The following is a 23926-nucleotide window of genomic DNA, read 5'->3' on the forward strand; positions in this document are numbered from 1 at the left end:
CCCAGCTTCTTCACCACAGGGGAGTCAAGATGCCTCAGGGGTGGGGAATATCAGGCCCTATGACAAGGTCTCACTGGCCTTCCTCAGCTCTTCCCCATCCTTATAGGAATGCTGGTTCTGTAGCTTTCCTCCCTTCCTGGCCCCACTCTGTTCTCCCAGCTGTTTCTCTTCATCCCTCATTTTGTCCTCCCCCATTCCCGCTCCTTTCCTCCCTCCAAGGTAAGACCAGAATCACCCTGCAGATTGTTCCCTGCTGGCATGTTCATAGCAGCTGGGAGTCTTCCATCAGAAGCCAGAGACAGTGTTGCACCTCCGTTGGCTGAGATGAGCAGGCGCATGTTCGGCCTGTTTTTGAATTGGCCAACTCCTCCACAACCAGGCTCATGGTCTTGCCCCAGCCTGATACTTGACTCTCCACCATCTGCCGGGTAATTCTGTACAGGCAGGATAGAAATAAAATGTAAAAGACATTTTGCACAATTAAGGCAAAGTGCTTCATTGTAGAACTGCTTGTGTTCAGTCAGTTACCATTTTCTGTCTTATAAGACTAGAAGCAGAGGTCATCCACTGAAAGATGACTGGCAGGGACTTCATGATGGACAGTAGAAAATACTACTTCACACAGCACATGATATGTGGAATTTGCTACTGCACAATATAATGGTGACTACCTTAGATGGCTTTAAAAATGAATCTGACATATCAATGGAGGGCCATAACTGGTGATTAGCCATGTCGACTATGCACAAACTCCAGGTTTAGCAACACCATGCCTCTAAATAATACTTGCAGGAAGCAATGATGGGAAAGGAGTAAAAGACATTCCCCTCTCCTGCTCGTAGGCTGGTGGGTCACTGTGGGAAACAGAATGATGGACCTTTGGCCTGATCTGGAGGGCACTTATGCTGTGGTAAGGGATTTGATTCATGTTTGTGGCAACCAAGAGAAACGGTTGGCCCTCTGGATGGTGAGGGAGGGAAAGGGGAGATAAAAGGAGACTTAGAGAGGGCAGAGAAATTAAATGAGTTCTTTGCATCTGTCTTCATGGCAGAAGACCTCGGGCAGATACCGCTGCCCAAACAGCCCCTCCTGACCGAGGAGTTAAGTCAGATAGAGGTTAAAAGAGAAGATGTTTCAGACCTCATTGATAAATTAAAGATCAATAAGTCACTGGGCCCTGATGGCATCTACCCAAGAGTTATTAAGGAATTGAAGAATGAAGTTGCAGACCTCTTGACTAAGGTACGCAACGTGTCCATCAAAACAGCCACGGTGCCAGAAGATTGGAGGATAGCAAATGTCACGCCTATTTTTAAAAAGGGAAAGAGGGGGGACCCGGGAAACTATAGGCCGGTCAACCTAACATCCATACCGGGTAAGATGGTGGAATGCCTCATCAAAGATAGGATCTCAAAACACATAGATGAACAGGCCTTGCTGAGGGAGAGTCAGCATGGCTTCTGTAAGGGTAAGTCTTGCCTCACGAACCTTATAGAATTCTTGAAAAGGTCAACAGGCATGTGTATGTGGGAGAACCCGTGGACATTATATATCTGGACTTTCAGAAGGCGTTTGACACGGTCCCTCACCAAAGGCTACTGAAAAAACTCCACAGTCAGGGAATTAGACTTTTCCGAGTGGTGAAGACCAGAAGTGATTGTGAGGAGCTCCAGAAGGATATCTCCAGACTGGCAGAATGGGCAGCAAAATGGCAGATGCGCTTCAATGTCAGTAAGTGTAAAGTCATGCACATTGGGGCAAAAAATCAAAACTTCACATATAGGCTGATGGGTTCTGAGCTGTCTGTGACAGATCAAGAGAGAGATCTTGGGGTGGTGGTGGAGGACAGGTCGATGAAAGTGTCGACCCAATGTGCGGCGGCAGTGAAGAAGGCCAATTCTATGCTTGGGATCATTAGGAAGGGTATTGAGAACAAAACGGCTAGTATTATAATGCCGTTGTACAAATCTATGGTAAGGCCACACCTGGAGTATTGTGTCCAGTTCTGGTCACCGCATCTCAAAAAAGACATAGTGGAAATGGAAAAGGTGCAAAAGAGAGCGACTAAGATGATTACGGGGCTGGGGCACTTTCCTTATGAGGAAAAGTGGGGCGTTTGGGCCTCTTCAGCCTAGAAAAGAGACACCTGAGGGGGGACATGATTGAGACATACAAAATTATGCAGGGGATGGACAGAGTGGATAGGGAGATGCTCTTTACACTCTCACATAATACCAGAACCAGGGGACATCCACTAAAATTGAGTGTTGGGCGGATTAGGACAGACAAAAGAAAATATTTCTTTACTCAGCGTGTGGTCGGTCTGTGGCATTCCTTGCCACAGGATGTGGTGCTGGCGTCTAGCCTAGGCACCTTTAAAAGGGGATTGGACAAGTTTCTGGAGGAAAAATCCATTATGGGGTACAAGCCATGATGTGTATGCGCAACCTCCTGATTTTAGAAATGGGTTATGTCAGAAGGCCAGATGCAAGGGAGGGCACCAGGATGAGGTCTCTTGTTATCTGGTGTGCTCCCTGGGGCATTTGGTGGGCCGCTGTGAGATACAGGAAGCTGGACTAGATGGTCTGATCCAGTGGGGCTGTTCTTATGTTCTTATGTTTTAGTTCCTGTAAGAAAGAACTTGGCATATGCAGCTTCAAATACAGGGTTTCAAAGGCAACTTGTGGACACAGTATATTCTTTATTTTTCACATTTTTTATAGCACTCCAAGGAGCTCAGGGTGGTGTACTTATTTCCATCTCTCTTTTTGTCCTCGCAACAATCCTGTGAGATAGGCTGGGAGACAGTGACTGGCTCCAGGTCACCCCGGAAGCTTTGTGGCTGAGCAGGGATTTGAACCTGAATCTTCCAGGTCTAAGTCCAACTCTGAACCACTATAACACTTGTACCTACAGTTCATAAATCTGGGGCTATGTATGCTGAAGCAATCTTCCAAATGTGCAATGCCCTTGGATTGACTGGGATGAGACACAGGCTGCTATTTAGTAATCTTTTGAGAGGGTAAAAAGGGCCTCTCTGTGATGCATCATTTTGTTACAGGTAGGTCTTGGCATCCAGTCACAGGTCCAACTTGTATGTAGCTCCAGTACAGGATCTTGGCTTGGCCTTCTTTCCATATGGTTGCCTCATCAGTAAAGATGTTCCCAACTGTTGCTTCATGCACTCTCATCAGTCCTTTAAGTAGGTTGATCAAATGTTCCCATTTCACAGATGGGAGAGTACCTGCATAAGGGTAATTCAATATAACAAAGAACTTAAGCAGGCAAAACCAAATGTTGTTCAATTTGATCTTTTTCCATATTGGTTTTACTTCATGAAAAATAATATGAAGTGACTATATTATAATAGATTATACTATAATCCATTATATTATTATAAATATTAAGATTATATACAGCTCTGACATCTGTATTTACTCTGTTTCAGTGGGAGTTCTGTGTCAAATTCTACATTTGGCATGGTTTCTGTGTTCTTACAGACTTTCCTCAGATGTTTGGTGCACTCACTCAAGTGCTCCTCTGTCTAGCTCACTAGCATTTCTTCCATTGGTAACAAAGCCATTGTGGTGTGAATGTGTGTGGTGAAGACTGCACTTGTTAAATAACACAGTAGGGCAACTAGGTGTAGTGGTACTGGAGTTGGACTTTAGACCTCGAAGATCCAGGTTCAAATATCTATTCAGTCAAGAAGCTTCCTGGGTAATAAACTGGAGAACTTTGGAAACATGTAGCTCAGAACTAAAGGAAGTGTGAGTTTGGTTTTGGCTACAAGAGGTCCAGCACTACAAAGCAGCCACTCCAAAAGCAGCAGCAAAAGGTAGGAGGCCCATTTGGAAGCAGTAATGCTATACTAGTGACTTTCAACCTTTTTCATTCATGGCATATTGACAAGGTGCTAAAATGTTCAAGGCACACCATCGGTTTTTTGCACAATTGACAAGGCTGCCAGTGAGGGGCTCCTATCCATCCTATCCACATACATAATTTTGTATGTCTCAATCATGTCCCCCCCTCTGGCACCTTTAGAACCCCAAATGAGGTGACCTGACTGACCCTCTATTGCAATACCATGTGCAACTCCCAGGCCTGCCCAAGGTGAGAAGTGCTTACAGGCAAGCACTGGCTCATCACACCATAGCTTCAGGCTGTGAGGAGAGCAGGGCTTGTCAAGGGAACCATTGTGCTTCTCCCACAGCCTTGTCATGACTCAGCTCTTCTCCACCTGCCTGTGTCAGCAGGAGAAGCACCTGAGCTGGCAGCTCAAAGACCAGATAGGCCAGCGTTTCTCAAGGGTTGTCCTCTGCTGTACCACTTCACGTGATCCACCTATTTGAAGTACCACTGGAAATAACTGGCAATGACATTATTGCTAGCTACTTCTGGGTTGGGAGGCCAGATGCCATGCAACAAACTTCAGTAAGAGTCTCAGGGCGGAAGGGAGGGCTTTTTCCCCAGAGCATGGAAAAGCATGCTTTGGAGCTCTGCCTGCTGGGCTGTACCTCCTACCACTGTTTGTTGTGTCACGTTCTTGGTCTTGCTGCTGGGCAGCAGGTGTCCAGGGGTCCTGCCAGTACCACCACCTCAAATACCACTGGTGATACCTGACCCACTGGTTGAGTGAGTTAGGTGACACTAGAGCTTGCATGAGCCTCTTTCAAGGGAAGCCCTCCGGCTTCCCAGCCTGCAAGGAGGGTGTGCAGTGGCGTAGCTAGAGGGGGGAAAAGCACTAAGTTCTGCATGGAGCCTCCCCAGCTCCCCTTCCCCTTTGGAGCCATTCCAAGTATACGCCTCTTTTTGCTTCCTCTACATGGAATGGCTCAGAAGGGGAGGGCCCTTTGCCCGCTGCAGGGAGGCTCCCTGCAAAACTCAGTGCTTTGCCCCCTCTAGCTACGCCACTGGGGGCGGGATGACTTTTTTGAACTCGGTGTACTCCAACACCCTGGCGGCTCGTTACCCTTGCGTTCAGCGTGGGAGCCAACCAGGGAAAGTGGGGTGGGGCCTCTCCATCTATAAGCCATGAGATGGGCGCTGGTGGCCCGTTTGCTCCCCGGGGACGTTGTCTCCGCATCCTGAGGGCGATGCGCTCCCAGTGCCTGGACGATGCGCCCTGGCGAGGGCTCCGCGCCCGGGAGCCCAGCCCTGCCCAGGCAGCCTACAGCGAGGCGCAGCGCCTGGCGCTGGAGGAGCTGCTCGCCGGCGGGCGCCCGGCTCTGCGCGCCTTCCTGCGCAGGGAGAAGCTGCGCGCCTTCCTCTCCGAGCCCGAGATCCAGGCCATCCTGCAGGCGGTGGTGCCTGCCCCCGGAGCGGACGACGGCTCCGCCGCTGCTGCGGATCAGACTCCGAGCAACTCTCTGGGCTGCTCCTCGGGCACGTACTTCCCCGAGCAATACCGAGCGGAGCCTCCAGGGCTGGAGCTGGGCCGGCCGGCCTTGTGCAGCGGTTCCGTCCGGGGACCCACCCGGACCCAGGTGGAGGTGCACTTCCAGCCCAGCTTCGGGGACCCCGTGATCTACCCCTGCAAGGAAGCGGTGCGCAGGCTGATCCGCTCTGCCAGGAAGGTGAGAGCTGCAAAGCCCAAGCGCGCCCTGTTCTTAGCACAGTGGTTCCCAAATTTTTTGCACTGGGACCCACTTTTTTTAAAAGACAAGCTATCAGGACCTATCTAGGTTTACCAGACTTGAAAAAAAGAAAGCGATCTAGAAAGAAATAATATTTTACTTATTTATAAACACTAATAACCAGGGAAAAAGGCAAATCTTTGATCTCCCTGTATTTACACATGCTTGCGAACTGCAGGAGCTGAGCTCAGAAAATTAGCAGCTGATTTTCTGAATAGCCTCAGGGCTTGAGGCAGTTATCTGATCTTCCCATCACCCTTCAGGGACCCACCAAAAATCAGGTTGCAGCCTACACGTGGGTCCCAACCCCCAGTTTTGGAACTACTGCCCTAGCACATTCTTTTGCTTCCAGGGTTGGTGGCAGAGTGTTACTGCTGCTGTAGGTAGCTGTTTCCTGCCCACTCACCTGGGCTGAAAGTAAGCTCCACTGCAGGTAGTAAGACTTTTTCTGAGTAAACCTGCATAGGGCTTGGGCTGCATGCATGTCTAGCACTGCCTCCTTGCCCGCCCCCCCCGCTTGATGTCTTTAAATATCTGCACAACAGATCATAATTCAACAGGTGTAGCAATTACATATTCAATGTAATTCAAAAGATGCACCTGTTTGAGTATCTGCCTGTCTTGCTGTTAAGTTTAATTTCTGCACTTTTTCAGGAAGAAATAGTGGTCTCACTACTAGATCTGTTACCTGAGGAGCAACTCCCAAATTCACTATATATTTCACATTGAGGGAAATAAGGGCTGGTAGCTGTAGGTACACATCGGACACCTTATTTTACCTTTAAAGGGCTTAAAACCTGCCCGGCTGCCATTGGCAACAGCAGCAGCAGCAACAGCAGCTCAGGTTGTCTCCCATCATTTTTAAAATCTACCTGTGCAACTGAACTAACTTTCCCCCTGTGGTTTTTTGCAGGTCATTGCTGTAGTTATGGATTTCTTCACAGATATAGATATCTTTGGTGATCTCCTGGAAGCCTGTCGGAAGCGGGACGTTAAAGTATACATCCTCTTGGATCAAGTTCTCTTTCCTTATTTTCTGAAAATGAGCAGAGACCTGGGTGTTGACCTAGAACAGGAAAAGGTTAGAGCTACAAAGTCCATGATCAGAGGCTAGAGGGCCTTTCACCTATTAAAGAGTCTGGCCAGGAAGCAGAAAAATAAATTTTCCTTTGAATTAGCCACTGTAGACCACACATTGTATTGGTATTGTATTGGCAACCTTCAGTCTCGAAAGACTATGGTATCGCGCTCTGAAAGGTGGTTCTGGCACAGCGTCTAGTGTGGCTGAAAAGGCCAATCCGGGAGTGACAATCCCTTCCACACAGGGAGCAAGTGCATTCTGTCCCTGGTCTGTCTCCCTGGCTATGGGCCTTCCTTCTTTGCCTCAGACTGCTGGCAAAGTGTCTCTTCAAACTGGGAAAGGCCATGCTGCACAGCCTGCCTCCAAGCGGACCGCTCAGAGGCCAGGGTTTCCCACTTGTAGAGGTCCATCCGTAAGGCCTTCAGATCCCTCTTGCAGATGTCCTTGTATCGCAGCTGTGGTCTACCTGTAGGGCGCTTTCCTTGCACGAGTTCTCCATAGAGGAGATCCTTTGGGATCCGGCCACCATCCATTCTCACGACATGACCGAGCCAACGCAGGCGTCTCTGTTTCAGCAGTGCATACATGCTAGGGATTCCAGCACGTTCCAGGACTGTGTTGTTAGGAACTTTGTCCTGCCAGGTGATGCCGAGAATGCGCCGGAGGCAGCGCATGTGGAAAGTGTTCAGTTTCCTCTCCTGTTGTGAGCGGAGAGTCCATGACTCGCTGCAGTACAGAAATGTACTCAGGACGCAAGCTCTGTAGACCTGGATCTTGGCATGTTCTGTCAGCTTCTTGTTGGACCAGACTCTCTTTGTGAGTCTGGAAAACGTGGTAGCTGCTTTACCGATGCATTTGTTTAGCTCGGTATCGAGAGAAAGAGTGTCGGAGATCGTTGAGGCAAGGTACACAAAGTCATGGACAACCTCCAGTTCATGTGCAGAGCTTGTAATGCAGGGAGGTGAGTCCACATCCTGAACCATGACCTGTGTTTTCTTAAGGCTGTGTTTTCTTAAGACCACACAGATGTCATATTAAACACATACTTATACCTGGAGGGTGTGTGGGTGAGGGGGAAGAGATCTGGATCTGGACTGCAGCATGGGGGAGGGGGGCTTTAACCCTTTCCCCCCATCATGATCCCAATCTGGATTTCCTTCCCCCCTCCCTGACATTATTTAGGAAGTAAATATTGAGCACAGAACCAAAGACGTGCTTCTTGTAATGTGTAGTTTAAACCCAAACCTTCAGGTGAAAAATGGAACAATACAGTGTATACCTGAAGTCCCCAAATTACATTCTAGTTCCATTCTGGACATTTGCCTGGAAGTTTGAACAGATGGCTCTTGCTACAGTGACTCTTTGAAACTACCAATGAGTGGACTGTGTCTGTGCAAAAGCACTGATGCAGCCGTCTGTAAATTGGATGTCCATAACTTGGGAACCCAGTGTATATGTAACCGATCCATCATAGGTTACAAGTCATAATCGGTATGTGCAAGCTCCTGATTTTAGAAGTAGGCTTCCTCAGAATGCCAGATGAAGGGGAGGGTACCAGGATGCAGGTTGTCTTGTGTGCTCCCTGAAGTATTTGGTGGGCCCTGAAGCATTTGGTGTGAGATACAGGAAGCTGAATTAGATAGGCTTTTCGCCGATCTAGCGGGGCTCTTCTTTTGTTCTTATGGATGCTTGAAACAGTTTGAACCAAGAATCCAGTGTCAAAATTATTACAGTGTATTAGGTAAAAAAATGCATACAAATCTGAAAGTGGTTGGGATGTTACAGCTGAATGGGGAGTGGGATGCACCTCTCTAATGTGCCATTGGTGTCTGTTTTAGAGGATTAAGCTGGGGATGTCATTAACATTATTAAATGTAAAGCTGACTTCAGTTACCTTTCATCCAATAAACCTCAGCAACAAATTGCTTTGTAGTGAGATGGATTTTATAACACTTGTACATTTTGTATCAGTTCCTTAGGGTCCGGAATATTACTGGAAAAACATTCTGTACAAGATCAGGAGCTAAGTTGGTTGGGAAAGCCCGTGAAAAGTTCATGTTAGTCGATGGCTTAAGAGTGGCAACAGGTACCTACAGGTAAGTCTTCTTACCATTTTCTAAATACATTGCCTGTGATTACTTTTGTCTGTTTTACTAGCAGAGCATTTTCCCCTAAAAGGTCTTCAGTTTGTAAGGTCACACTAGAACAAAGCATGCATTAGAGAGCTGCAGTCAATTTCTGTAATAAATTTGCTTATTACCAACATATATAGTAGTAGCGTTTGCATGATTATTTAGCCACCTTGATTTTCTGAAGGGTGGAGGGGTATAAATCCTCAAAATAAATAAAATAATCCCCCTGTTAGCAGACTTACTTGACACCCTTGGAACTGCTTTCCACTAAAGTGAACAAGGTAGCCCATGCATGCATCAGCTCAGTGTGCACCTGCATTTTCATATTTTAGAAGTGTGCATTGATACAGATGACACCACCAAATGGAAATTTACCACAGTGAGTATGTAAATATGTTGTAAGCTTAGTTGGTCTTGCCTCTCTAGCTGAGTAGTTCCCAACCGTTAGGAGCCTGCAACCACTGAGGCATAAACTGGAATCATTGTGGACCACATACAATCCCCCACCCCCTGCACACAAAAAATACAATTAAATTTGTAATAATTAGAGAAGATTTATTAATAGAGAAAATTTTGGGTTGCTGCTTTTGTTGTGGGCTGCAGCTGGTCTGCTCTCCGCCTTCTTTGGTGGTACATGGCAAGCACTTGGAAGTGCCAGCTGCAGCGGCAGGCGTCCTTCTGTCAGGGTTAGAAAACAACCCTGGGGAAATTTGGCCTGGATAAGGTAGGGCCTAAGCTGTGTAAAATGCGGAGTCACCAAGAATCAGGTGAAAAGAGAGCTCACTAATGAGACAGGTGATGAGCTAGCATCAGGAGGAGGAGACACCACCCTTCCTGATCCACGCACAGGGCATATAAAAAGACTATAAGAGCCCTCATATGGTAGAAGGCAGGTGAGGCTGGTGGTCATGTATGTAGCATGTTGTGCTGTCTCTATTTTCTTTGCTATGCTGCTGTTATTTCCGTTACCTTGTAAATACAGACTGAAATAATGAAGGATTTGTGTCTGAAGTGCTCTCTGTCGTGTGGGCTGAGTCTTTGAGGCTGCATTCCGCAGGCAGCAACAGATAAGAGGCTGCTCCCTCCTCGACACCTTCCTTACCCCTTGGTGGTCCATGTGGGAGTGCTCACTTGGTGAGACTCTGGAAGTGATCAAAGGCAATCTTTTTTCCCCCCCTGAGATCTTGTGGACCTCATCCCAGGGTCTCACAGACTACCTATGGTCTGCGGATCATGGGTTGGGAACCTGTGTTCTAGCTGATGAGAGGAATAATCTGGATTTCTAAGTAAGTGTAGAAATGTACCAAGATGTCCCTTGCTGGTGGGCAGGGCAACAGCACAGCTGAGCAGCTTATTAAGTGGTTACATGTACAACATGATAAATGATCTGTTGGTAAACCCTGTGTCTCAAAAGCAGTGTGAAATGGATTTCAGAATCATGACATTGTGGCATGGGACATGGGATGGGATGAGAGCTGTACTGAACACAGGCTTTGTGTGAGTTTATAGCCTTCTAACACATTTGCCTTCACATTTTCTATCTTATCCCAGCAAATCACAAGGTTAGTTCAGAGGTTTTTTGGTTGTTAAAGATTGCTGAACTTCTCATTCTCCCATGAGCCTAAGATCTACCTTCAGCATTGCAGTGAGCATAAGATTAGGTAATTATGTGTTCCAACCCACCCAGATCAATTGCTATAGGATGGGAGATAAAACATATGTGAATGGTACAGGTTTCAGATTAGCTGCTAATTGTGTTCTCTGTGAAAATTGTGTTTTCATAGTTTTACCTGGACCGATGGCCAGTTAAGCAGTAGCAACATTTTAATTCTGTCTGGTCCTGCTGTGGAGCATTTTGAGCGACGATTCCACATCCTCTATGCACAATCAAAGCTGGCCAACACAAAGATGTCACTGGTTCACAATAATACTCAGTTTGAGCAGTTTTTCAGGAAAGTCAAGCCATCCAATGAGCTGTGCAGGAAAAACATCTTGAGAATGGATTTTTTCTATCTGAGAGCATTTGCTGGAAATGTAAAGGACAAGCAGACATTTTTACAAGTTTCCAGAGACACACGGTATGAATCTGACATTATGATAAAAATGCCTTCACCATTAACAAAGAGGAATAATTCGGTATTCATAAGGGCACAAAAGAGCTTAAGATGGTGAAGGCTGGCATCATTGTGGAAGTATTTTAGTGTCAGCAATAAGAAAAATCAAGTCGCAGGGTCGGCCCATCTGTGAGACCAACTTACAACCCAATCCTAAGCAGGTGTAATCAAAAGTAAGTCCCATTATGTTCAGTGGGGCTTACTCCCAGGAAAGTGGGCATAGGATTGTAGCCTCAGCAGTTGCCTCAGGGCTCAATCCAGTCTAACCTTCCAGTGCTGGTGCAGGTGCAATGCAGCCCTGAGGAAAGGGAACAAACATTTCCTTACGTGAGGAGGCCTCTGTGGCTCCCTTCTACCACAGGATGCAGCGCATGCCTCATTGGCACAGCTGTACCAGCTCTGGAAAGTTGGATATGATTTGGCCTTCAGACAGCAAATTGTTGGGAGTGCCAATCTCTCTTTGCCTATTTGTTTCTGCTGTTGCTCTTCCAATCACTTCCTGGTTTGGAGGAGGAAGTGTGGGGCGGAGGAGAGTGCTGAGCTGGAACTTTGGAGAATAGGAGGAGCAAAGGTTGGCACATCATTGGGTAAAGGGGGGCAGCATTTGGCACAATGTCTCAGGGAAATCTTGGGTCAGCCTTGGCTAGTGCTGTGTCATAGACAAATGTGACAGTACTTTGATGGAAGAGACTTAATGCTCATCTATTTCATCAGAACACAGACATTACAGAATTGACTCTGCTTAAAATGAAAGCACTTGCTGTTGGGCAACTAAGAGATATCACAAACATTGACAGGCCTGATAACTGAGAGATCAGCTGCCCCACCCTGCTATGGATGGCCTGTGCCTGCCGCTGCCTGCATGAAGTAATGTCATATCCAAGTGAACATTCATAGGCTTGATTCAACCAATCTTTGCTTTGCTGGGTAAGATTGGGTGAACAGTGTTTACATTCCTACATACAGATCTTAGTTCAGGTTTTGTCTGTCTTCTGATGTGGGATGGGGTGTACATGCTTGAGGCCTTGCCTGAACCCAACTTAAGTCTGTATCCTCCCACAGAAGGAGCAGTTCACAGCTGTAACATACTGCTGGTATGTGACAAAAACCCATCCTTTGACATCAGCCATGCTAGCAGCGCTTTTGTCCCCAACTGAACTGTGAATTTATTGTTACTTATTAAAGTCAACGCTTCCCACTGAGTGCTCTTCACCCAGTCCTAACCTAAGATCTGTGTCAGGGGTCTCTAAACTTTTCAGCCGAAGAGCCGCATCAAATATCTGGCACAGTGTCGAGGGCTGGGGGAAAAAAATTTAACATAAAATTTAAATAAATACATCAGAGATGGAACTTAGATGAATAACTGGAATGAATGAATGGGCTCAAATGTCTAGGATTTCTCCAAGCACCAACACAGCCCAAGAAATAAAGCACACACCCTAAAATGGACCCCCATTCCCCTACCTCACAAGCACAACTCTGGTTGTGTTTGGTCAACTGCGCCAGAGGCTTTCAAGGGATCAGAGGCTGGCCATGGGCCGGATAGAGGGTCTCTGTGGGCTGCATCTGGCCCCCCGGCTGGGGTTTGGAGACCCCTGATCTACATGAAAGTGGAAGGAAAACAAGGTGTGGGTCAACTTTATATAGGAATGAGTCAAACTAGATGATGTATTCATTATATCATTTTCTCCTGTTTGTTAAAAAAAACAGCCATGAAAGGAGGGGAATTCTAGCTTGGGGGGGGCACAGGTGGAGTGGAACATTAATCCTTTACCTTACACTGCTTTTGTCACTCGGAATCACTTCTTTAAAGCAGTTGTTTAACCAAAATTATTTGCCCAGCTTTGGGGTGAATTTTCAGTTGGGAAACCTGTGCTGGCCAAAGGGTTAAAGCCCCCTTCTTCCTGTTTAGTGATCCAACTCCTGTGAGGTCACCTTCCTGCAAATATTATTTCAAGGAGAGGGAAAACATGCAGGTAATTTGTTAAACTCACCATCTAGTTTGGCCCTCAGTTCTGCGAGTCAGAGTAAATAGACCAGGTTGAGGGAGGGGATATAGCCTGATCCCAGAGGCAGGGGCAAGATCAAGCTAGAGTGTCCCCAGGTGTACCCTATTACTTCCATATCAGTGAATGGCTGTATGGGAAAGTGGGGCACACTACAGGCATTTCCTTGGTTAATAAAAGTGATTTATTCATGGGTTTGTAATACTAAAAATAAAAAATTTAAAAAACAAGAAAAATGAACTGCTCAATTGTGTGTCTGTTTACCCTGGGCATATAAAGTCAGTGATAACTGATCAATTTTTATCCTATAATTTTGTTTGGATGCACAAGTCTGTGCTTACAGAAAAATGGATCTAAGTTTTCTGCTTATTATTGAGTTGCAGACTGGCACCTCATCTGAGGCCCTGGTTGACCTCTGGAACGGGGAAATGTCCAGGGCAGTGGATGAGATTGCTCCGGAGCAACCTCTGCCACATCGCAGACTCGGAGCGGCTCCTTGGTTCACTGAGGAGCTGCGAATGATGAAGCGGCAGGGCAGGCGTCTAGAGCGATGGTGGCAGAAAACTCGTGATGAATCCGATCGGACACGGAGTAGAGCTCATTACAGAGCCTATTCCGTGGCGGTGGTAACAGCGAAGAAATCATTCTTCTCTGCTACCATTGCGTCTGCTGATAGCCGTCCGGCAGAGCTGTTCCGTGTGGTGCAGGGCCTCCTCCATCAGGCCCCACCAGTGGACCAGGAGGAATACACGGTCAGCCGCTGTGACGTGTTTGCGCAACATTTTGCAGATAAAATCAATCGCATTCGTTACGACTTGGATGCCACATTGACAATGTCTGATGATGTCCCCCTGGCAACTGCTTGTCCAGTGTTGTGGGATTCTTTTCAGCTTGTGCAGCCTGAGGATGTGGATGGACTCCTTTGGAGTGTGAGGCCGTCTGCCTGCCTGTTTGACCCTTGCCCAGCTTGGCTGATAAGAGCTGCCCGGGGTGGACTGGCTGAGTAGACGGGGAGGGTGGTCAACTCTTCTTTGGGGGAGGGGACATTGCCGCTTGCTTTGAAGCGGGCGGTGGTTTGCCCCCTCCTGAAGAAGCCCTCCCTGGATTCCACTGTGTTGAACAACTATTGGCCAGTCTCCAACATCCCGTTTCTGGGCAAGGTAATTGAGCGGGTGGTGGCGGCCCAACTCCAGAGGGTCTTGGATGAAGCGGATTATCTGGATCCTTTTCAATCTGGTTTCAGGCCGGGCTTTGGGACGGAAACTGCCTTGGTCGCCTTGGTGGATGACCTATGCCGGGGATTGGACAGGGGGAGTGCGTCCCTGTTGGTCCTGCTGGACCTCTCAGCGGCTTTCGATACCATCAGCCATGGTATCCTTCTGGGCCGATTGGCCGAGTTGGGAGTTGGAGGCACTGTTTTGCGGTGGTTCCGCTCCTACTTGGAAGGTCGGTCCCAGATGGTGGTGCTGGGGGATGCCTGTTCGACACCCTGGCCATTGAGGTGCGGGGTGCCGCAGGGCTCAATTCTGTCCCCCATGCTATTTAATATCTACATGAAACCGCTGGGAGAGGTCATCTGGGGGTTTGGAGTGGGATGTCATCAATATGCTGATGACACCCAGCTTTATCTCTCCTTTCCTCCAGACTCCAGGGTGGCAGTTGAGGGCCTGGAGCGCTGTCTGGAAGCAATGAGGATCTGGATGGGGGCTAACAAGCTGAAATTAAATCCGGATAAGACAGAGGCTCTCCTGGTTCGGAAATCCTCGATGCAGGTGCTGGATTATCAGCTTGCTCTGAATGGGGTTGCACTCCCTCTGAAGGAGCAGGTCCGCAGCTTGGGGGTCCACCTGGACTCGCAGCTGCTCCTGGATTCCCAGGTGGCGGCTGTAGCTAGGGGGGCCTTTGCTCAGCTTCGGCTGGTGCGCCAGCTGCGTCCGTACTTGGATCGTGCAGACCTGGCCACGGTGATCCATGCTACGGTGACATTGAGGTTAGATTATTGTAACGCGCTTTATGTGGGGCTGCCCCTGAAGACAGTTCGGAAACTGCAATTAGTGCAGAATGCGGCGGCCCGTGTGGTCACTGGAGCTAGGCGGTTTGACTCTGTCAGCCCGCTTCTCCGGGGGCTACATTGGCTGCCCATTCGTTTCCGGGCCCAATTCAAGGTGCTGGTTTTGACCTTTAAAGCCCTATACTGCTCTGGGCCAGGTTATCTTAGAGATCGCCTACTCCCGTACAATCCGGCTCGTCCTCTCAGGTCATCAGAGAAGGCCTTTTTACAAGTGCCGCCGCCTAAGGAGGTACGTGGGGCGGCGGCAAGAAATAGGGCCTTCTCAGTAGTGGCACCAACGTTGTGGAACTCCCTTCCCCTTGACTTGAGAAGGTCTCCCTCCCTCGAGACCTTTCGGCGAGGCCTGAAGACCTTGTTGTTTAACCAAGCCTTCTGACGTTATGGCCTTTTTAACATCTTTTATATATCTTTTAGTTGCTTTTTTACAGGCCCGATTCCTCTAAGAACTGCTGTTTTATGCTCTTTTATTCTGACTCTTCTGACTACTGTTTTTATGGGTTCTGCTAATGTGTTTTTTAATATGTTTTTATCTGTTTGTGAAATTATGTTTTAATCTGTTTTATATGTTAGCCGCCCTGGGTCCCTTTTTGGGAGAAGGGCGGGATAAAAATAAAGTTTTATTATTTATTATTATTATTTCCAGAAAGTGTGTGAAACAGAGGACATACTTGGGCAGTCAGTATTCAAACTTACTATAAGCACTGGAGCTGAGGTCTATTTGCGTAGTCTTATTGCTGTGCATGGGGTGTGTCACCTCTTTTCAAATGCTGCAACCAACTATTTTTCAGGGCCAGTTCCAGATTTTGAGGGGCCTTTTGGGCAATGCTCCTTGAATGGGTCTCTTTAAAACTGGCAGAGGCAGGGCATGCAGGCTGAGGATTTTAATGCATTACCCCAGATATCTGCGCAATAGGAGAGAGGGCATGAGCTTTGCTGATCAGATAGGCTTTCCCTGGCAAAGGCTCACTGTTATCCTCCTAAATCTGCCTTGCTGTTCCTTATGCTCTTTTTCTTTGCCAACATGACAGGAGAAAAAAATAGTGGGGGCCAAGTCCTACCCAAATTTCCAGTGCTAATGCATCCCTGAGGTAAGGGAACAAAAGTTCCCTTACTTTGAGGGGGACTCCATGACCCCTCCACTTCAGGATGCAGTGCACACCCTATTGGCATGTCTGCATCAGCCCTGGAAGGTTGGATAGGATTGGGCCGATTCACATATGTCTTCGGCAGCATGTGTGTCTTACAGTGTCTTTTGTTCATATTCAATCTTTGGAAACCTTTGTAGACTTACACAATTGGAAGGAATCAGGTCATCAAGTCCAGTACCCCACCCAAGTCGGGATCTTCCATGCATTAGCTCTCACTAATTTACATTTACATAATCCAAACCACAGAAAGCTAGTAGAATCATGCATGACAATATGGAGAGCTATCAAAATATTGTAGGCGGCAGTTTTTGTGTATGCCAATGCATGCTTGCTGGTGCACTTGAGAATCTGATATTGCAACATTGGGCATAACAATCATTTGCACCTATCCTCCCCTTTGCTTTTCATTATGGGCAAAGGAAATATGTTTATTGAAAATATTCATACCCTGCATATGAGGTGTCTCCATCGGGAGGGCTGTTCCCTGCACTGTTGTCAACAGAGTCTCCAATAAAAGCAACATCAGGAAGGTCTCTCCAGCTGATCTTAGGAGATGAACCATTTCATACAGGTAGAGGCAATCCTTGGTTGACTCTAAGCCATGTAGGTTTTTAAAGGTAACTATCAACACCCTGAAACAAACTGAAAGTCAGTGTAGCTAGTGCAATGGCAGCATGACCCTGATCATGACTTGTGCAGTTGTATTCTGCAACGGTTAAAGTTTCAGACTGGCCTTCAAGTGCAACCTAACTTAGGTTGCATTAAAGGAATCCAATCGCAGTGTAAATGATGCTTGACTGTATTAAGTCTCAGGTAAGTGATTCAAGTATGAATACAACTGGTGCAACAGCATAAGCTGTGCAAAGGCCCCCCGCAGGCCACTGTTGCCACCTGAATTCCAGAATCAGCATTGGTTCTAGAAGCACCCCCAAACTGTAGAACTGCTCCTTCAAGAGGAGTGCTACCCCACCCAGAGAAGGGCATCAACCCATCAGCTAAATCACAGGTCTCTTAAACTTGAGAACAACAACACTTGTTACATCTGGAATTAATTCCAACTTGTTCATCCTCATGTATAAGTGACTCCAGGAAGCAGTTAATGAATTCTACAATATTCCCACTATTATATAAATGGATATATAGAACTGAGTGTCGTCTGCATGTTGGTGGCACCCAACCTCACTCCCCTGGATGTGTTCCAACCCTCCAGCAGTTTCATGACAATGTTGAATACCATGGGCCACAAGACACAAGATCAGACCATGGTATAGAATAGGAGTTCCCTAATGCCACCTTCTGGAATCTACCTTCCAAAAGAACCAGAGCCACTGCAAAACAATGCCCCTTAGCCTCAACCAAGCTGGATAATCCAGACAAAAACCTTGATCAAGTGTGTCAAAAGCTATTGAGAGGTTAAGCAGGACAAACAGAAATACACTCCCCCATGTTCAGTCCCCTATGAAAGTCATCCAGCAGGGTAACCAAGGTTGTTTCTGTCCCAAATCCCAGTCAGAAGCCAGATAGTCCAGGAATCTTTTGGAATGGGATGCCACTACCTAGCATTTTGCCCAAAGATGGAAGTTTTGAAACTGGCCTGTACAGTTTCTCCAACATGGAGGGATCTAGGGAATGTTATTTCAAGAGAGAGAAGACAGTAGCCTGTTTCAGATAGGCTGGTACCACATCATAACTCAGGCTACAATCTTTTATATGCAGATTTTTGACAATTGACAAGGCACACCATGCTGCCAGTGGGGAACTCATATCTCCCATTGGCCCTAATAATGACCTTCCCCCAAATTCGTGTGATACAACTGTGGACCACTAACAGCACACCAATGTGCCACAACACAGACTTTAAAAAAAGGAGACACAGAAAGAAATTATTTATTTAGTTATTTATTTACTTATTTAGTTATAAGTAATAATCAGGAAGAAGACCACCAAACATTTACAACCCAATCCTATGCATATCTACTCAGAAGTAAGTTCCATTAGAGTCAATGGGGCATTCTCCCAGGAAACTGGATAGGTTTGGGCTGTTAGCTCCCTATATTGACATAGGCTTACAAATTGCAAGAGCTGAGCTCTTTGCAGGGTAATTAGCAGCTACAATATCTGATTTTTGAACTGCCTCAAAGCTTGAGGCAATTAGTTATCTGATATTTCCATTACTTTTTGGTGACCCACCAAAAAGAGGTTGCAACCCACTAGTGCAGTGTTTCTCAAACTGTGGGGTGGGACCCACTAAGTGGGTCGCAAGCCAATTTCAGGTGGGTCCCCATTCATTTCAATATTTATTTTTAATATATTAGACTTGATGCTACTATGGTATGTGACTGCATTTGGGGAACCGTTACAGACCTGTGCATTGAACAGGCTACTCTGTATATGCTTTTAACAATGATGGTAAATGGGACTTACTCCTAGGTAAGTGTGGGCAGGATTGCAGCCTAGGGTTGTGAAAAATTTTCCTGCTTGATGATGTCACTTCTGGTCATGAAGTCACTTCTGGTGGGTCCTGACAGATTCTCATTCTAAAGAAGTGGGTCCCAGTGCTAAAAGTGTGAGAACCACTGTACTAGTGCATTCCAGTTTGGGAACCCACTGGAACCTGATTTTTGGTGGGTCTCCAACCCTATCTATCTTAGAGACACTTAGAGCCCAACCTATGCATGCCTACCCAGAAGGCACCAAATTGACTATAATGGTGCTTACTCCCAGGTACCTGCAGATATAGGTGCACAGAGACATGCTCTTATGCAAACTTCATTCATCTGACTACTTTGAGCCAAGTTACAGCCCAACACAATGCATGTCTACTCAGAAGTAAATCCAATTGGACTTACTCCTAGGAAAGTGTAGACAGCATTGCAGCCTAAGAGCCCAAGCCAATGCATGTCTACTCAGAAGACCCATTATAGTTAATGGGGCTTACTCTCAGGAAAGTGTGGATAGGATGGCAACCTAAGAGCCCAAGCCAATGCATGTCTACTCAGAAGTAAGTCCCATTTAAGTCAATGGGGCTTACTCTCAGGAGTGTGGATATGATGCCAGCCTAAGAGCCCAAGCCAATGCATGTCTACTCAGAAGCAAGTTCCCTTACAATCAATGGGGCTTACTCCCAGGAAAGTGTGGACAGCATCGGCTCTGAGGCTGCCATCTTCTCCACACTTTCCTGGGAGTAAGCCCACTGACTCTAATGGGACCTACTTCTGAGCAGGCACGTCCACGCTTGGGCTGCGACCCCCGCCCCTTCAGAAGCGTCCCCAGGCTCTGCCGTGGGCAGCCGCCTCAGAAGCAGCACGCGTGGGGGCGGAGCCGTTCCACGGGCTGCCTGTCAGTCAGAGCTGGGGCCGGAGGGGGGGAGCAGCGGCGCAGGCCCGAGCGAGCGCAACCATGGCAACCACAGGCCAATCACGAAGCCCCCTGCGCGTGACGTGAGCGGCGCAGGCAGCAGCGGCGGAGAGGGCTGCTTCGGCGCTTCTCCGACCTTTCACCTTAAGATGGCGGCGCCCGTCGGTCCGCTGAAGTTTTGGAAGCCGGGTGAGGACGGGGGGGGGGGGACGCTGCTTGTGGGGCTGAAGGAGCGGAGGTCGAGGCAAGGGGTGGGGGACGCCGGTGCCTCCCTGTGGAGGGCGGAGAGGGGGCGCCGTCTCCCTCCCCGGTTCTGCAGGGGCTGTTCGAGGCACGCCTCCCCCTGCTGAAGCCTCAGAAGCGTTGGAGGTGGAGCTGCCCGGGCACGCGGTGGGCCCCCAGGCTGGTGTGTTGGGGGGAGGCGCCTCCAGCTGAGCCCCCTTCCCTGCACACGGTCGCCCGTCTCAGCAAGGGCAGCAGAGGGGAGCTGGGGAGGGCTGGCTGGGCTGCAGTGCTGGGGCTGGGAAAGGGGCGCTTGGGGGCGTGGTGGAGGCATGCAAAGCTCTGCAGGGCGTGGACAGGGTGGATGCTCTTCCCCCCCCACAACACCAGAGCCAGGGGACAGCTGCTCGAACTGCACCTGTGGAACTCCTTGCCACCGGATGTGGTGATGGCGTCTGACCTACAAACCTTATAAGAACATAAGAACAGCCCCACTGGATTAGGCCATAGGCCCATCTAGTCCAGCTTCCTGTATCTCACAGCGGCCCACCAAATGCCCCAGGGAGCACACCAGATAACAAGAGACCTCATTCTGGCGTCCTCCCTTGCATCTGGCATTCTGACATAGCCCATTTCTAAAATCAGTAGGTTGTACATGCACATCATGGCTTGTAACCCATAATGGATTTTTCCTCCAGAAACTTGTCCAATTCCCTTTTAAAGGCGTCCAGGCCAGATGCTGTAACCACATCCTGTGGCAAGGAGTTCCACAGACCGACCACACGCTGAGTAAAGAAATATTTTCTTTTGTCTGTCCTAACTCTCCAACACTCAATTTTAGTGGATGTCCCCTGGTTCTGGTGCTACGTGAGAGTGTAAAGAGCATCTCTCTATCTACTCTGTCCATCCCCTGCATAATTTTGTATGTCTCAATCATTCTTATTTTGGTTTAAGTGTTGTTACTGTACTTGAAACTTTTTGACTAGTAGTAGAATAAAATATCATATTTTGATTCTTATCTCTGACTAATAACAATTCCCAACTCTAGCAAATGGCATAATGCTACATAGGAGGCTTCAGTGACACTTGATGATGTAATGTTTCTATAATATTCTAAGTTGTAGTAACTTTCAAACAAGGGATATCTGGAAGGTGTGCGGACTTGTGTGTGATGGAAAGAGCAACAAGGTCAGAATTCGCTTATGTGGTGAAATGAAATGCTGTTCTCAGTAGTGTGAAACAATATGCACTGATGAGGACATAGCAAGTTAAATATTTTTGCAGCACTAGGCAATTGGAAAACTGCCTCTGATACTTTCATGCTCTTGAGGTGACTGTCCTAGCATGAAGGATGATTAGTGCAGTCTCCCTCTGTGGGAATGAAATTTTATAGGCCTATTAATATTTCATTTAAATTAAATCATTTTGCCTTTCTAGGTCTCAGGCTAACCTGCCTAACAGTTAGGAATACTGTTAATGGCAGCAGTTCCTGTCAATGTGTATTTTTTGTACATAATTGCATTTTGTTCCTGATACTTGTTTGACCTGTCTTGTAAGTATTTAAGAAAGAAGGAATTGCTGTTTGAACTAGCTCAAAGCTTCAATCCTGTGCCCACTTTTCTGAGATTAAGTCCCACTGTATGTAGTTAACATGCATTTTACAGGATAACTTATAGTTAACCTCCTGAGTTAACCTGCATTTGTCTGAGGGTTATGGCTTCTTGGGAGACCTGACCGTGAAAAATTTGATATAGTAATCTCTTTTTTACTTTTTAAATTTTACAATATTTGTGTATCAATTTTCCATAATGGTTTTCAGACCATTATTTCCCCCCCCCCCACATTTTTATACCACTCTTTCTCCAAGGAGCTCAGTGTGATTTATATTGTTCCTTCCATCCTTTTGGCCTCGCAACAATCCTGTGAGGTTAGGCTGAGATATAGTGCCTGGCCCAAGGTCACCCATGAAACTTCATATTGCAGCTCACAGTGTCAGATTTACAAGCAGAAGGTGTTGTCCTCATAATGATAGATATTGCAAGGCTGATTACATGTTATCTCTACATGTTGCATAGTTTGTGGCTTATTGATCTGATAACTTCCTTGGATGTAGATTTGAGTGTTTAACTATTCTATGCCTCTGTCAGTCATTCGAGGAATAAGGAAATGGTTTGGAATGGCAATTGTGGAATATCTAAAAACTGGAAATATAGTTCATCTTGATGAAGTTTACTATAGAAGGCTGAGTCTGATTTGGATCTTTACTATATCTCTGTGAATTGTGACAAAAAAATTTGTTCTTGGAATTTTCTTCCTGATCCTTCAGCAATTGTTCTGCAGAGAATGAGAGTAGTTGATACAAATCTCATCTGTTGGGATGAGGAGTAGTGTGGCTTGGTGAATAATTCATTCCTCATATGCTTTTCTGGGTACTTCTAATGCAGTAGATTATACACTGCTCAAAACAATAAAGGGAACACTTAAACAACACATCCGAGATCTGAATGAACGAAACATTCCTATTAAATACTTTGTTCCTGACGTAGTTAAATGTGCTGACAACAAAATCACACAACAATCATCAATGGAAATCACATTTATCAACCCATGGAGGTCTGGGTTTGGTGTCATACTCAAAATTGAAGTGGAAAAACACACTACAGGCTGATCCAACTTGAATGTAATGTCCATAAAGCAAGTCAAAATGAGGCTCAGTAGTGTGTGTGGCCTCCACGTGCCTGTATGACCTCCCTACAATGCCTGGGCATGCTCCTGATGAAGTGGTGGATAGTCTCCTGAGGGATCGCCTCCCAGACCTGGACTAAAGCATCCGCCAACTCCTGGACAGTCTGTGGTGCAACGTGGCGCTGGTGGATGGAGCGAGACATGATGTCCCAGATGTGCTCAATTGGATTCAGGTCTGGGGAATGGGCGGGCCAGTCCATAGCATCAATGCCTTCATCTTGCAGGAACTGCTGACACACTCCAGCCACATGAGGTCTAGAATTGTCCTGCATTAGGAGGAACCCAGGGCCAACCGTGCCAGCATATGGTCTCACAAGGGGTCTGAGGATCTCATCTCGGTACCTAATGGCAGTCAGGCCAGCTCTGGCGAGCACATGGAGGGCTGTGCGGCCCCCCAAAGAAATGCCACCCCACACCATTACTGACCCACTGCCAAACCGGTCATGCTGGAGGATGTTGCAGGCAACAGAACATTCTCCCTGCTGTCTCCAGACTCTGTCACGTCTGTCACATGTGCTCAGTGTGAACCTGCTTTCATCTGTGAAGAGCACAGGGCGCCATTGGTGAGGTTGCCAATCTTGGTGTTCTCTGACAAATGCCAAACGTCCTGCACGGTGTCGGGCTGTCAGCACAACCCCCACCTGTGGACGTCGGGCCCTCATACCACCCTCATGGAGTCTGTTTCTGACCGTTTGAGCAGACACATGCACGTTTGTGGCCTGCTGGAGGTCATTTTGCAGGGCTCTGGCAGTGCTCCTCCTGTTCCTCCTGGCACGAAGGCGAAGGTAGTGGTCCTGATGTTGGGTTGTTGCCCTCCTACGGCCTCTTCCACGTCTCCTGGTGTACTGGCCTGTCTCCTGGTAGCACCTCCATGCTCTGGACACTACACTGACAGACACAGCAAACCTTCTTGCCACAGCTCGCATTGATGTGGCATCCTGGATGAGCTGCACTACCTGAGCCACTTGTGTGGGTTGCAGACTCCGCCTCATGCTGCCACTAGAGTGACAGCACCGCCAGCATTCAAAGGTCACCCAAACATCAGCCAGAAAGCATAGGGACTGCGAAGTGGTCTGTGGTCACCACCTGCAGAACCACTCCTTTATTGGGGGTGTCTTGTTACTTGCCTATGATTTCCACCTGTTGTCTACTCCATTTGTGCAACAGCATGTGAACTTGATTATCAATCGGTGTGGCTTCCTAGGTGGACAGTTTGATTTCACAGAAGTGTGATTGACTTGGAGTGACATTGTGTTGTTTAAGTGTTCCCTTTATTGTTTTGAGCAGTGTATATCTGCTATGTATAGTATATGGTGAGAATTCCTGTTTCCTTTCCAGCTTGTGTGTCAGGTTTTTATATACCAAGTCAAGCAGTAGCCTTGTCATAGAATTAGAATCCAATGCAACTGAA

General features: G+C 47.3%; 2 protein-coding genes across 3 annotated transcripts in view; both read left to right on the forward strand.

Moving 5' to 3' along the window:
* Window positions 1-5099: 5099 nt before the first annotated feature.
* LOC136648574 (protein FAM83D-B-like) lies at window positions 5100-11024 on the forward strand. The gene is made up of 4 exons (XM_066624692.1): window positions 5100-5579; window positions 6553-6720; window positions 8692-8816; window positions 10637-11024. Exons 1-4 carry the CDS (start codon window positions 5100-5102, stop codon window positions 11022-11024), a joined length of 1161 nt encoding a protein of 386 aa, XP_066480789.1.
* Window positions 11025-19697: 8673 nt separating this feature from the next.
* The window catches only part of DHX35 (DEAH-box helicase 35), a 46995-nt gene continuing 42766 nt past the window's right edge, over window positions 19698-23926 (forward strand). For both annotated transcript variants that reach the window (XM_066624084.1, XM_066624085.1), the window contains exon 1: window positions 19698-19737. In XM_066624084.1, the coding sequence (XP_066480181.1) occupies window positions 19698-19737 (40 nt within the window). The remainder of the gene's footprint in view (window positions 19738-23926) is intronic.

Source organism: Tiliqua scincoides, chromosome 4, assembly GCF_035046505.1.
Source record: "Tiliqua scincoides isolate rTilSci1 chromosome 4, rTilSci1.hap2, whole genome shotgun sequence".
Classification (NCBI taxonomy): domain Eukaryota; kingdom Metazoa; phylum Chordata; class Lepidosauria; order Squamata; family Scincidae; genus Tiliqua; species Tiliqua scincoides.